The following is a 15,599-nucleotide window of genomic DNA, read 5'->3' on the forward strand; positions in this document are numbered from 1 at the left end:
CATGTCCACAAAACGCCATCGTATCCTGCATTATGTGGACTTCTTTTGTGCAGAGGTCCACACTATATATGACACGCCTGTACAGTAGTACTGTATTGATATTAAGTAATGTTTATTCACATTAAATAAAGCTGTACCTTACTTTTACTTTATACCAGTTCTCTGTAACAGGCTTCTACTTTTTACGGTGCACTGCTATTGCTTACAGCACACTGAAAGTGTTTTTAAAATTCAGCTGTTTCTTGCTTGTGCACAGGAATTTCTACCAACAGTTCAAGTCCAAGGTGACCACTTGGCAGGCAAAATCACTATGGGCCAAGCTGGACAAACGGTTCAATCGGAAGGAGTACAAAAAGGGGAAGGCATGCTCGGATACAAGGGTAGGTCGTTGGGAATTCGGGTGAACATCGAAAGCAGGTTGGGGTAGGTCCCGTGTGTGATGAGTTGGAGAGGGAAGTGATGAGATAGACACGTGGAGCTGCCGCAGCGATGCTATTGTCAACTTCCAGTTTAGTTTCAGTTTTGTTACGTCGAGTAGGATGATTTTGCACGAATAACGCAACAGTAGTTTGGTCTCCGGGCACCCTTTCCCGACCTTTTGTGCGGTCACTGTGAAAGCACTGATCGCGCAGCGTGACATGTTTGTTTTGGAAAAAGGCTGTAAACATTAGGTACGGTGGTGTATGAAGCTGGAGGAAGTCCTGAGTTTGAGGGACATGTACAGGAACGGCCCTGCAGTGAGGACACAGTCAGCACTTTCTTTTTGAAAGAATGTGATTAAAAAAAAATTATTTTTGAATATCCCGGAATGCCTTTTTCCTGACACAGTGCAAGATCACTATGAAAACAATGATTGCACAATTTGTATCATGTTATTTCAAAGATCACAAACTTCGATATTAAGCCTACAGAATGTATCTGGGGACATCATTCATCAATGATGCATCATATGCTTGGTGAAAAGAATGAAAAGAGAAGTTGATACAGTTTCGCTTGTGTACAGTTTGAGCAAAGCTGGATTTAAGTTTAAGGAAGACCAAGAAGGTATACCGGTACGTTACGATCCTCTAACTGTACATACAGGCTTCCATCAAACATGGAGGCCATTCTTTGAAACAAGGTGTCCTTAAAGTACATGTACATGCACCGGTACATACATGTATGTAAACCCAAATGCGGGGAAAATGTTCCAAGAGTCACGTTAATAAGAATGTCAGGTAATTGAAAGAAACCATTGTTAAGTTAACCAGATGTCATCTGAGCCAACATGCTTAAAGGTGTGCAACACTTTTGCCAGCTGTCGTTCTTCTATGGGTGAATCTAATGGCCATGGTTATATCTAATGGCCATGGTTATATCTAATGGCCATGGTTATATCTAATGGCCATGGTTACACTACTGCTGGCAACTGTTAATAGCACCCCTCAGTGGGAAAAGACACTGTGAGAACCACAGTACTGTGCGTAAAAAGTGTTCTGTGGCAGTCATTCCAAACAAAACCCAACACAGTACTTTCCGCCATTGAAGGGGGCCATCAGGAATGGCTGGCGACAGTGTCATTGGTGTCATCAATGTGGGGACTCTTGTTGCATACATGTACTTCTGCTTCCCTAGGTCCTTGTCATCGGCGCCGGTCCTTGCGGCCTGCGCACCGCCATTGAGTGCGCTATGCTGGGCGCCAAATGCATCGTCATTGAGAAGAGAGATAGCTTCTCCCGTAACAATGTCCTCCACCTCTGGCCGTTCCTCATCACCGACCTCAAGAATCTCGGTGCCAAGAAATTCTTTGGCAAGTTCTGTGCTGGCGCCATCGATCACATCAGTAAGTTTTCTTTAAAGATGTCTACCCTGACTCGTCATCACTGCCTGAGGTATTGACTCTCCACATAAATATTTTTGATTTTGTCTTTAGTACAAATCCTAGAGTTAATTATTCCGTTTCTTATTTGTCTTTTTTTTCTTTTCAACACTTTGCCATTTTGGGTTTCATTGCCAAATGGGGTCACCGGGCAAAACTTTGCATCTTATAAAATGAGGAATATATATTTTGCCAGCAGTGCATGTAAATTTGTAGAAGTTTTAGTATAAAGGGAGATCCCGTCAAGCCCATTTAACAAAGCAAGTGCAAATTTATACATTCAGCTGTAAAAGTACAGCTTCAGCTTTTGTGAGAAAAGAATTTTTTTCCCCCCAAGTGTTTCGTTAGCTTTGTATGTACTCTTTAGCTGTGTACCCCTTAAAATATTGGGCACAGTGTTAGTCACTAAGTTGACCCCGTGACATACTTGTACATGTACATTATGAACCACTGTATGTTGGACAGCCCTGTTGTGTCTCTACTGTGATTTGATTTCCATTGTGTTGTGCACATTCTGCCATTCTTCAGCTATTCGTCACCGACCTCAAAGAGGTAGTCCCATTGGCATTTGGATTAAATCTGAGCCCCCCTCCCTCTTTGTCAAATCCACCCGTTGACCTGATTGACCTGCTCCCCCCTGTCTCTCTCTTTTCAAACCTCATTCACAGTGAGTAATCTGTGATTGGAGGGAACTGCTGTCTTGAGACTGGGGATTGTGGTTGGAGGGAACTACTGTCTTGAGACTGGGGATTGTGATTGGAGGGAACTGCTGTCTTGAGGCTGGGGATTGTGATTGGAGGGAACTGCTGTCTTGAGGCTGGGGATTGTGATTGGAGGGAACTGCTGTCTTGAGGCTGGGGATTGTAATTGGAGGGAACTGCTGTCTTGAGACTGGGGATTGTGACCAAGATATGACGGGATCAGACCTTGAAAGCAAGGAGGGGACAAAGAGAACATTGGGGCAACTGTGGTTTCAGGAACCCATCAGAGTGGTGGCCTGACAGTTGCTGTGTTTGGCTGAAGTGGGTTTTTTGGTGGTCTGCGTGCCGGCTGACTCCTCTTTTGTCTGTGCCGATAGATTTTCAGAGTTTGGGGAGTTAAAAATAGACTGAATTGCTTCTGCAGGAAACTGGGATTATGTGGAAGTTAATTTGGAAGTAATGGGGGGGGGGCTCGGCATTTTCACAAAATTTCATTTCAGGATCTTTGTTTAAACAGGCTCTGGGATCGTTACTTGGTTCTGTGGCTTGATATCCCATTGGAAAATCTGTTAAATTCTGCTGTTGATCTGTGCACGTTTGGTACTTCAGAGTGAAGTCAGTGTACTATGCAGATGAGATGAAGTCATTGATGTATGTAACGTGTACCGGTCGCTATGGCAGGTGTCCAATGTCTAGTGTGCCTTAGAATGTAGTCTTTGATGGTATTATGTGCATATGAAATGTACATGTGCCGGTACCCAAGGCTGTTTCAAATGATTTATGACATGAAACCTAAAGTTATATATTTTGAAGTTACGGCTTTCTCAAAACTTTATCTTTTCACAGCACCAGTAGATATTTGTATGATTTACTTTTTTTTCATACCATTGCTGATTATGAAAATATGGCATATTTGGTTTTGTTTACTGCCAGTGTTCAGGTTTCCATCCTTCCTCCCTGTGGTTTCATAATACACTTTCATCTAACACACAGTTTATGACACACTCGACTGCAACACTTCAGTGAGAAAGTCCTCTGACTCCAGCCTTCAAATATTTACTCTTCTCCCAAGTCACACACAAGCAGGTGCCCAAAATGTCGTAAAATGACGCTGTGTACACCAGTAGGGCTTGGCATTGCAGTTTTTATGACCTATGCAGATGTAAATGTTGTCTGCAGTTGGAAGTCCAATCTCTTCAAGAGGGTGCCAAACTTAGCAGTGTATGCATGGTGCTCTTTCAATATTTAATGTTCTCTGGAAGGAGCACACGCTCCTTCCAGTATGACTGTATACAATGTTGCTTAAAGAATGCTTGACTTAAGGATGTGTACATGTCTGGCGATGTGCTACATGGTGTACATGTACATGTGTACACTTGTCCTATTCTACATTGTTTATGGTACAAGTACATGTACATGTATGATACAAGTACATGTACATGTATGATGCATCATCACGTGTTTGCCATGTACATGTGGTCCATATTCGCCAGTGGGATTAGTACATGTGCTCCCAGGGGGGCCATGACTGCTCCTGGGTTTAGTCTGTGCTCTCTCAGCAGGATTATTTCTGTGAATAGCCCGGTGTTAATTTCACCATGGTGCACTGCATAAGCTTTCAGGAATGCTGACTACAGAACAATAGACGGGTGACTCAAATGTTCAAAAGTTTGTCTGACTGGTTTAAAGGGGAGAAGAGTACTACTCATGATTTGGTTTTTAGAGTTTGAATAAAAGAAAGACCACATTTTCAAAGGCTATCAAACCTACTGCAAGTTAAGGAATCAAAGTTTTCAAACCAATATATCTGTTTATAGATTCATACAGCACATGCATCAATATGTCAGTGAATGTTCACATATTTTTTACAATGGTTCGTACATTTACATGGGGCTTACATGTACATGTATTAAGGTACTTGTAAATATGTACTTAAGAGTCATTTAGTTAAGTTAGTGGGGGGATGTTCATTTCTTAAAGCTGAGACAATGTTAAGTAACAGTACCGTTACATTACAGTACTGTTAGTTGGATCGCTAGCAACAATGTTACCTTTACAGTTTTGTTATCTGGTGTTGTAGTGTTCATGTGGTACATGTACATGTACATGTTTGACGTAAAAAGGGGCAATGCTGATGTTAGTTCTTGTGTTCCTAAACTATATTACAAGTCTGATCAAGGACAGACATACTTCTTAGAGGAAGTTCTAGCATTCAGTCGCAAACTTTAAAGTCAGGCTTTGTTACTATTTCTCTTTTTTTTTCCGTCTTGCAAAGTTTCCAGTATATCTTGCACCTCTAAATGGCATTTCCTTTGTTGTGCAGGCATCAGGCAGCTGCAACTGATTCTCCTGAAGGTCACTCTGCTTCTAGGGGTCGAAGTTCACACCAACGTGACCTTTGAGGCACTGCAGGAGCCTCCCGAAGATCAAGACCAAGAAAGTAAGAAGACCACCACTGCCGTCTTGCAAACTTGGGCTCACACTGCTCTGTTGCATTGCCACGCGCATCTTCAACCAGTTTGGGACTGAACTGAAGTTTTTGCTCCGAAATCTACCTTATTCCCAGTTGGGGACTGTGAGCAGTCTACAGCAGGCCGAAGCCTCTCTGTTGATACAGGGAAAGTGGGCTTGCATTCCACCTGTTCTTTGGCAATATAATGATTCACACTGAAATACCTGGTACCTAATGGTGCTCGTCCTAATCAACTTTTTGGGTTGTTTACTTGAAAGCTTTAATAATATCGAAACAACCTTTTGAAAACAAAGAACAACTTTACACCGATCATTTCTCAATTATAAAGGAGACATACCAGTTGTAAACATTTTGCCTGCAAAGGATATTTTCAAAATAAATTTGTGATTTAGTTTAAAACCAAAAAATTCCGCACAGGACCATTTTCGGGGGAATTGTGCAGTTCCAGAAATGCTTAACGGCAGGCTCGGTGTTTTAACCGCAATGATTCCATGGGAGCATGACTGTATTGGAAATGGGTACATTTGTACCCAGTTTCAGCCAACCAGTGGAGCCTGGAAACGGACCAGTATTTTGGAGGTCATGGTCTCCCAAGGTAAATTAGACATACGCAAGTCAGCCCAGTTCTGAGATGATCACCTTTATATATTCTTCGTCCCTCAAACTGATTCTCCCAGGTGCGGATTTCAGATTAACTTCAGTTTCACACTGCATCCTCCCCAAATTCCCTCCAGAAGGAGTCGATTACGAGTTGGGACCTTTCACTTTTCAAACATAATTCAAAAATGTCAAAAACGTCTTTTCCCTTTAGTGACATCTTGGGGGGATTTTGTGTGCCTTGCAAGTGCTTTGTAACACCGTTAATTCTCATTTCTGATCCTGTTGCACTTCAGGTGTGGGTTGGCGGGCCAAGCTGAACCCCATGGACCACCCTCTCTCTGAGTTTGAGTTCGACGTCATCATCGGAGCCGATGGGAAACGGAACACGCTACAAGGTAAGGAAGTTGTTCAGATCTTCAGCGTGTGAGACATGGCTTCATACCCTTTCAATAGCAACCTATTCATTATAATTTATATCCCCAAGTAACTCAGTGTGATCCATTCACGATTCTGCTGAACATTGTGTGTTTGTCTCTGGCATTACACTTTCCAACTTTTTTGGCTGATATCATGCATGTGTTATCCTCTAGTCACAATAACTTGAGTGTAGGATAACCTGTCTGTGGATATGGGAGTAAGGACACTGTTATTTGCGTACACAACATGTCTGGCTTCATTGTGAAAACCTGCTGGGTACTTGTGGAAAAGAAGCATCGTCGGGCATGGGGATGGCAACTCTTTCCCATAATGCACTGACAGACCTCTCCTTGTTAACGTCTTGGTCATCATTCCTCTTGGTTGGACCAGTGTTGTCCAGACCAGGGTTGCTGACCAGTTGCAAAAGCTGTTCTGGTTTGGAGAGGGGTCCCTCTCCGGCAAACCTCTGTGAAGTTTTTTCTTGTTGAAAAATATCTTCTTAAACTATCCTGTCTAATAAATTTAGGATTTAAGCGTAAAGAGTTCCGGGGCAAGCTGGCCATCGCCATCACGGCCAACTTCATCAACCGCCACACCACGGAGGAGGCACGGGTGGAGGAGATCAGCGGCGTGGCCTTCATCTTCAACCAGAAGTTCTTCCAGGACCTGAAGGCCGCCACCCGCATCGACCTGGAGAACATCGTCTATTACAAGGACGACACCCACTACTTTGTCATGACAGCCAAGAAGCAGAGCCTGATTGAGAAGGGCGTCATCCTGCAGGTAGGAAGAGGGCAAAGTGTCGGACACCAAATGTGATAGAGGGGCGGTGTTGCTGTCAGGTCCATGACACGTCATCCAGTCGTAAGCCAAGTCACCAGTTATTTGACTGAGCTGTGCCAGATGCATTCCTTTGCCATTGCTTGGCCTATTGCTCACAACTTGTCTTATGAAGGGACTCGATTACAACACGGTATTAACGGGGACCAGAAAGTTTATGTTACCAGCGCTGCTCCACTGGTTTGACATTTCTGTCATGACTCAACGAGTTAAAATATTCTTCTCATGACTCTGCAGGCTGTAACTGGAATAAACCAGGGCAGTGTCTGTCGTTGAGTCAACACCAGCATCCATGTTACTGTCATAAAGACAAAGTGATTCTTTTTCGTCATTTTTTTTTACTGCAATCAGAAATGAACTTCGCTTTAAACAAAAGAATTTTGCTCTGGTTTCACTCCAAGTACAGAGTGCATGCTGTTTACATTTACAACTGTTGTGGTGGCTTTGAAGTGATGGCAGAAATCAACAAGCACTAGGGAACTGCTGCCAAGATTTGCTCTATTTATGGGGTTGTGTGTCCTTGTCTTCAGCCTTGTTTGTTTTTATTTCTGTCGATTTTGGGTAGTAGTAGAAAGCAGTTCAAAATGTCCTGTAAGGCAATGCCACAAGTTTCTCACGAGCTTCATTCAATAATATCTTAGGTGGAAAGCTTGCGGTAGCACCATGCAAGGATACAATCTCTTTGTGAGTCTGTATGGTTCTGAAATAATCTCTTTGTGAGTCTGTATGGTTTTGAAAAGAATCTCTTTGTGAGTCTGTATGGTTCTGAAAAGAATCGTGAGGAGTTACGGTTCTTTTCAGAACCATACAGACTCACAAAGAGATCGTATAACTCCTCACAGTTCTTTTCAGAACCATACAGACTCACAAAGAGATCGTATAACTCCTCACAGTTCTTTTCAGAACCATACAGACTCACAAAGAGATCGTATAACTTTGTGGGAGTTACGGTTCTTTTCAGAACCATACAGACTCACAAAGAGATCGTATAACTCCTCACAGTTCTTTTCAGAACCATACAGACTCACAAAGAGATCGTATAACTCCTCACAGTTCTTTTCAGAACCATACAGACTCACAAAGAGATCGTATAACTCCTCGCAGTTCTTTTCAGAACCATACAGACTCACAAAGAGATCGTATAACTCCTCACAGTTCTTTTCAGAACCATACAGACTCACAAAGAGATCGTATAACTCCTCACAGTTCTTTTCAGAACCATACAGACTCACAAAGAGATCGTATAACTCCTCACAGTTCTTTTCAGAACCATACAGACTCACAAAGAGATCGTATAACTCCTCACAGTTCTTTTCAGAACCATACAGACTCACAAAGAGATCGTATAACTCCTCACAGTTCTTTTCAGAACCATACAGACTCACAAAGAGATCGTATAACTCCTCACAGTTCTTTTCAGAACCATACAGACTCACAAAGAGATCGTATAACTCCTCACAGTTCTTTTCAGAACCATACAGACTCACAAAGAGATCGTATAACTCCTCACAGTTCTTTTCAGAACCATACAGACTCACAAAGAGATCGTATAACTCCTCACAGTTCTTTTCAGAACCATACAGACTCACAAAGAGATCGTATAACTCCTCACGGTTCTTTTCAGAACCATACAGACTCACAAAGAGATCGTATCCTTGCATGGTGCTACCGCAAGCTTTCCACCTTAGTTGTCTGTCACCATGAATTAGCTTGAAATCCCATCCAACAATATCTTGTTGCCCGTAAGGATCACGCCGACACCGCCCGACTGCTCTCTCGCGAGAACTACAGCCACGAGAAGTTGCAGGCGTATGCCCGGGAGGCGGCCGACTTCTCCACCAACCACCAGCTGCCCAGGCTGGACTACGCCCTCAACCACTATGGTCAGCCTGACGTGGCCATGTTCGACTTCACCTCCATCTTTCAGGCTGAGCACGCCTCCCGTGTAATGGAGCGCAAGGGTCACAGACTACTGATGGCGCTTGTCGGTGACAGTTTGCTTGAGGTTAGAAGTTGCTCTTTTAGATTTTGATCAGTGTCAAATCAATCTTTTTAAGAAGTTATGATTTGCTGCCCACAGTCTCAAAACTAGAATTATTGAAGAGTAGCTCTTTATCCATGCATCACAGTAATAGGGCACCAATTTCATTTATAGGATATATAAGATGTCTGACAAAAATATATCCATTTCAAGTCACACCATCAGGTTGCAGTACGACCAAAAAAAATTTAAAGAAAATCTCTTTCATGGTCACATGACTGTGAAATACCCATTGATATTTGAAGCTCAGATTTGATGTATCCCAACTATTGCCCCATCAGTAATATATGTGGGATCCATATTTTTGATATGGATCCTACTAACATTGCAATGTGTCTTTTCTAGCCTTTCTGGCCAACAGGTTCAGGCTGCGCTCGGGGCTTCCTCGGTGCCTTTGACGCGGCCTGGATGGTGCGAAACTGGTCCTCCAGCCAGATGTCCCCGCCAGAGGTCATCTCCGAGCGGGAGAGCATCTACCGCCTCCTGCCTCAGACCACTCCCGAGAACCTGAGCAAGGTTTACGAGCAGTACGGCCTGACGCCCACCACGCGCTACCCCCACGTCAACCTGAAGGCGGCTGCCCCACACGAGGTGTTGCACCTGTACGACACGGACAACGAGGACCTGAAGAGGAAGTGGGAGAAGGTGGTGAAGATGGAGAAGCAGATGCTGAACCGAACAGGTAGGAGCACGACCGATTTCATCACATTCAATCCCAGACAGGTGCAGGAGTGGGGACTGTCAGCGTTTACGACTGCTGGAAGCAGTTGACCGTCTCTCTGATTCAAGGTGTGCAATTCAGGGTTGCCAAGGTCTTGAAAAAATCCTAGGAAAAAGGTTTTCATGGAAAGTCAAGGAAAATCTGGGGAAAATAGGGTGCCTTGGAATCCTGTTATCAGTGGAAAAACATGCCATGGAAAAGTCATGGAAATCAAGATTGTGCAAGGGTTATATTTGATGGACTTATATCCTTGTCAGTTTATAGAAGTGGCTGTCGCAATTTATAACACCAAACAACTTTTCTCTGCAAAATGAAATGAAACTTCATGGAAACAATAACATTCTAGTTCTAGAAAGTCATTAAATTTGGTTTTCAGATCGCTGTGGGAACTCTGGCAATTGCTTGCACCATAATCTAGATGTTTGTTGCACATACATTTACGTGTGTTATCAGGTCTCCAGTCTACTGTTTTTGCACATTCCATTGCAAACTGGTGGCATGTATTGACTCTCTCAAGCAAGAAGTGGAGCTTGACTGGGGTGTACCTGGCATAGATTGGATAGTGTCCGTTGCTGTTGCTGACTTTGACCAGAGTACCCCGTGTACTGTGAGATTTCTGGAAAATGTGCAAGAACTGATATGCATAAACAAGGGCTGCGGGAGATTTGTTCAGAATTTGGTTAGTGTTGCCGTTTTCACACGGTAACAAAAATCACATCTTGGAATGGCTTGGCCATGTAGTGAAAGCATGAATTCCAGCATTAGCTTATCTGGGTTACCACCTCGTAAAAATATTGACAGCTGTTTCAGGAGGCCTTTGTAAAGTGTCATTTGTGGTTCCTTGTTTCTTGTAGGGTCTATAGTGCGCGGTAGTAAGCTACTGATGTGGTGCCAACGCGTGACGGACACCTACAAGAACGTGCACATAGACAATATGACAACATCCTGGCGTAACGGCTTGGCCTTGTGTGCAATCATTCATCGCTACAGGCCACACCTAATGTGAGTGTCTGTCGTTGGTCCTAACAGTTAGCAATGCTGCCAGGAATGGTTTCTCTTGTAACCTCCATATTTTCTACAAGTGAATGTATGTAATAAGGTGGATTTTGAAAGCGTTCTTGCTTTTTTAAAATTTCTTTTGCACTCTCTTTGCTCTGTTGTAAAGTAACCGTCTGTAACCATCTGCAAGAAGACTACTTGTTTCCTTGTTCAGATATATTTCTAAAATATATTTATTCTAGATATGAAACAATAGCCATTTTGACAATCAGGCTGATTTATGTGCAAATTCCTTGTGTGGTTGATTCCTTTAACCTGCATTAGAGATTTTAATTCCTTACGTGAGGAAGACATCGTGCGGAACAACCAGCTGGCATTTGATCTGGCTGAGCGAGAGTTTGGAATCAGTCCGACAATGACGGGCGAAGAGATTGCGGCAATGGAGGCTCCAGACAAACTGACCATGGTGGTCTACATCTCGCGATTCTACGACCTCTTTAAGGATGAGCTGCCTCCTCCTTTGAAACGTGAGAAGGGATTTCTTTGTTCAAGTCCACGCTAGAATATGCCTTTTGCAAGTCAAATTGAATAAAATCTGGTACACTGAGTTCTTTCAGATGACTGGAACATAACAATTTTGAATTCTCCTACTAAAAACACTGTTGTGATATTTGTGATTCATGGCGACCTTATGCCTAGTTACTTAAGAGGGGCTTTACACAAATACACTGTTTTCAGTGGACAAGAAGGGCACATAGGAACCAGTCTATTCCAGAGATGGTGGTTGCTATGCAAAACTTTGCCCCGAATCACAAGATATTGCAACAGTGTCTTTAGTCTGAGGAATTCAAATTGTAATCAGTTAACACAGTGTACCAGATTTTGTTCAAGTTTAATTCACAAAACGCTTATAACAGCGTCGGTGATAGAACAGCAAAAAACTTGTTGTGCCGTGATTGCAAATTTTGGGGGCTTGGTTACTTGGAAATGCTTCAGAATCGCCTCTTCCAGTCTCTTTCTCCATTTACTTTATGCCTATATTTGCCTGGCCGTCCACAGCCAGCTTGGCCAAGATTGAGGAGGTGCCCACCCACGTCAAATCGCCGGTTGCCAAGTCCTCCTTCCTCTCCAGAATCTCCTCCAAGATGCGCCACAAGAAGTCCCACCATGGCAACAAGGAGAATGTGGAAGCATTGAGTCCCGTCGCAGCCAAGAGACCTAAGATCAAGGAATCTCCGGTAAAGAGAGAACTAGACACAAATGCATTCCCTGCCTGTCTTCCTGTCTATCTCCTACCTCCCCAAAGCCTTCTCGTCACATTTTGAATGATATTGACATTGATCATATTTATAGCACTTGCTCTTTGAGTATACGTATCTGACGTGAAAGGCTGATAGACAGTATGACAGTATCAAGAGACATGTAATATTTCACCCTATAATTAATTATGCTTGTATTGGTTTCAGTTCAGCTCTGTTCAAGATTTGTTTTTCTGTACATGATAAAGTCCAATCTCATCCCCTATGTACGTAGTGAAAGTGGCAATATCTACCTGAGAAAATGTTCTTTTTCCTTTTCGTTTTATGCACACCCATTCAGATTCTCATTGCAGGTCCTGAATTGATATTGAAAAGCATTTTTGTGGCGCTTTAAGTGAAAGTACCTTAACCCTAACACTCCTCAATTCTTCACCTGTTGGAGGATTGAGGACTGTTAGGGTTAAAATGCCTTACAGTGAAAATATTGATGAAATACTAAACCAAGAAGGATATGCATTTATAACAAAAAGACAAGAGCTAAATATTTCTTGTTAAATTAGGTTTACAAAGGAGAATGAAGACTGCAGATTAAGCAATATATTCACATGGATAAGTATCAAAAACTGTCAACCTGAAGGCCAGAAGAGTTGTCGAGCCTTTTTGGTTATTCAGGCACCACGAAAGTTGGCAGACATGTGACCAGCATTGCTCCTACAGTGCTCAGCCTTGATTATTTCGTTCACTCGGCAGGAGGAGGCCCTCAAGAAAGTCCGAGCAGCCAACCTAGAGGCCCGCATGAAGGAGCGAATCATGGAGCAAACCAACGCCAGGAAAGCCAAGCCGGTCATCGATGCCTCCGAACTCCCCGCCGGTACTAATCGCGTCAGTGGATTGGCAGAGCAACTGACGGCCCAGTTCCGCACTCTGGCCGGCCTGACTGTGACTGATGATAACAGGCCTGTCAACAGACCAGTAAGATTTGACTTTTAAAAATTCAATTTTTGTTGTTGTTAAGTACAGGCGGCTGACTTGCACAGATAAACCTATGTATAATTGATTATGGGTCGCTTAAAGTTAAACAAGGTGAAGTCAAGCAAAATGGACAAATCTTGTGACATTAAAAGAGGCGGGATATTTCGAGCATACCAAGTGAGGGGAGGGGACTGCAAGAACACACCCCCCAGGTCTTGACTGACTCATGCCTGATCTTGCCTGCAAGTAAAGACTATCATTAGGAGTACATCTGTGAACTTTCCGTTCATTCCGACTTCATTTCACTGTTTTTGTCATTTGTAGTTCACACTCTTACATGTGTCAGTCTAGATGCATTTGGCACATGCCTGTGGGAAAAGTCAACAATTATGGCCGACCTTCCTTGAATCTTTTTTCGGTAGAATTGGTTTGAAAATGATTGTGAAATTATATATATTTTTGCCGTTGAACCATGACAGTTGACTGTTAACTTTGCTGTCTGCCTTGCCATTTCTCCAGAAATCAAAGCCTTTTGAACCGAGCAAGACACAGAACAGCGACGTGTGCTTCTTCTGCGACAAGCGTGTGTATGTCATGGAGCGACTGAGCGTGGAGGGCCTCTTCTTCCATCGCGACTGCTTCCGCTGTCAACACTGCGAGACGACACTGCATGTGGGCAATTACGTGTTCTCAAAGGATGCGGACGGCAAATCCAAGGGTGGGTGTTCCAACTGTGTCGCATTCAAATCTAATAAGATATAAATTGTAGATTTCTTGGGCCGAAAATTACACTTACATCCCCCAGTCTTGAGATGAATTTTCGAGATAAAAAATTCTGATTATTTTTATTCATTTTACTCCACTTCGTCTCTTTAAACATTGTGTTACATGTAAACAGTACTCAACTGGTAACAGTACACTGATTGGACAATGATAAAGAAAGTAGCGAAAGCCAGATCAGGAAAAAAACAGATCCCAGTTTCAGCCTGCCAATAAAGAAAAGGGAAGCTCTAAAATTACAAATTGGAATAAGATCACAGAAACCTGTCTGCTGATGTTTTTTAATCCCACTGATAAAAAACTGGATGCCTATCTAAGTCAGTTCTGTCAACAGTCCTCGTGTGAGTATTGAAGCGGTTATCCCTGTTGAATTTGCCCCTTTCCCATCAGGCAAGTTCTTCTGCCGAATCCATTACCTTGCTACGCTGGGTAAAGGCCAGCCAACACCCAACCGAAAACGACAGCTGGTCGAAGAGGTATGTCATCATTCGAGGTATTTCAACCTAATCAAAGAAGATACTGGCTTTGGAGCGGTAAACTGGAAAGGTGCACTAGCATAGGTGATTTCATTCTGGTATCATTGTACCGATGTTGAAATGAATCTGTGCGTCTTCAGATTTGTGCCAAAAGACGCCAGTAGTTTTTGCCCTGGATAAGTTGCTTCTCAAAATTTAAGGACAGGCAAGCAGTGCCACAAAAACGTAACTGTTCAGTCAGTGCTCAGTCCTGAAAAAGATCCAGGATCTAATTGTGTTGTATCTACTCAACTTTTCCACATCACCAAGAAAAAAAATGACTTATATTCATACGTTTGTCTGGATTCAATTAACCAATGTTGCAGCCTTCATCACCCAAGACACCTGTCATCACCACTATTCCCGAGGACAGTGAGGTACCCCCCAGCATCCCTTCACTCACAGACAACAACCTGCTGTTGGAACCCAGCCAGAAGAGGTACCGAGCCACCCCCGAGCGCATCGGTGAGTTATCCATCTGTCTGTTTTGTCAGTAGTGACACAGGCGGGAATGGTCTCAACTAGCCCGAGGAGACGCCCTCACTGAATGGAGTAGCACTTAACTTCTGCTGTGTGTTTTTAACTATGACAGGCGCACACTTCGGCAACCTATGGCCCCCTGCAGACCGATTGCGCCCGCTACGTCGTGTGACCTATAGTGGGTATCAAACATCAAGAAGCATGGCATCCCCCCATAGCAAAATGTGGTTTTAGTGTTGTTAACCAAAAATGAAGCCGATGTGCCGGCACATCAGCAGTGTGAGTAATTTACCGACCGTCGGCTTTAGGTTTGGTAAATTACACTCAGGACGCTCACTGCTATGGGATTACACCATGTTTGTTGATGTTTGATACCCCCATAGGTCATGTGACTTAACGGCCGCAATCAGTCTGTTGGTTGAAGAGGCAATATCAGGCAATATGTCAAATTACTTATTTAGTGGTTTGCCTGGCAATATTTCCTGCATAGCAGTGCTTTGAAATCATACTCATATGAATTGATGTCATTCCGTCTCAGCTGATAGATTTTCCTGTTCCTACCGGTTTTTTTTTGTCAGAGCTTGAAAACATGCGGGCATCCATAGCGGCCGGCACGGTGGAAGTGACAGAGGAGGAAATAGCCAAGTACAACCTGGGCACTTCCTTGCAGACTTCTGGGGAGGAGGATGAGGAAGACGAGTAAGTGCTTTTTTCAGTTACCTTCAACCTTGTCCCCTCAGGTACGATTTTATCATTGCAAGTTGTTTCCCCTCGTAATGTTTTTGTGGAAGGAGGGTTATGTTAAAGTCTAAAGCATATGCCAGTGAGATCATTTGAGACCACAGTGAAATGCTAGCTTTATTTAGTCCATTTACAAGCAAATTGTGCTGCATTTGTCAATTGGAGAATACACTGTGTTGTTATGGTGACATAAAAAAATTGT

At 43.2% G+C, this 15,599-nt stretch overlaps 1 protein-coding gene across 7 annotated transcripts in view; it reads left to right on the forward strand.

The window, feature by feature from the left end:
* Positions 1–15,599, forward strand: part of LOC110989175 (F-actin-monooxygenase MICAL3-like) — a 56,490-nt gene that overhangs the window by 18,603 nt on the left and 22,288 nt on the right. For all 7 annotated transcript variants that reach the window (XM_022253372.2, XM_022253387.2, XM_022253408.2 and 4 more), the window contains exons 3-17: positions 257–380; positions 1,615–1,822; positions 4,883–4,999; positions 5,926–6,027; positions 6,576–6,832; positions 8,637–8,894; positions 9,276–9,612; positions 10,506–10,653; positions 10,975–11,177; positions 11,710–11,888; positions 12,660–12,881; positions 13,401–13,599; positions 14,052–14,137; positions 14,503–14,641; positions 15,235–15,355. In XM_022253372.2, coding sequence (XP_022109064.2) covers positions 257–380; positions 1,615–1,822; positions 4,883–4,999; positions 5,926–6,027; positions 6,576–6,832; positions 8,637–8,894; positions 9,276–9,612; positions 10,506–10,653; positions 10,975–11,177; positions 11,710–11,888; positions 12,660–12,881; positions 13,401–13,599; positions 14,052–14,137; positions 14,503–14,641; positions 15,235–15,355 — 2,700 coding nt within the window. The remainder of the gene's footprint in view (positions 1–256; positions 381–1,614; positions 1,823–4,882; positions 5,000–5,925; positions 6,028–6,575; positions 6,833–8,636; positions 8,895–9,275; positions 9,613–10,505; positions 10,654–10,974; positions 11,178–11,709; positions 11,889–12,659; positions 12,882–13,400; positions 13,600–14,051; positions 14,138–14,502; positions 14,642–15,234; positions 15,356–15,599) is intronic.

This window comes from Acanthaster planci, linkage group LG03 (genome assembly GCF_054643075.1).
Source record: "Acanthaster planci isolate LZ-2023a linkage group LG03, COTS_SCS, whole genome shotgun sequence".
NCBI lineage: Eukaryota > Metazoa > Echinodermata > Asteroidea > Valvatida > Acanthasteridae > Acanthaster > Acanthaster planci.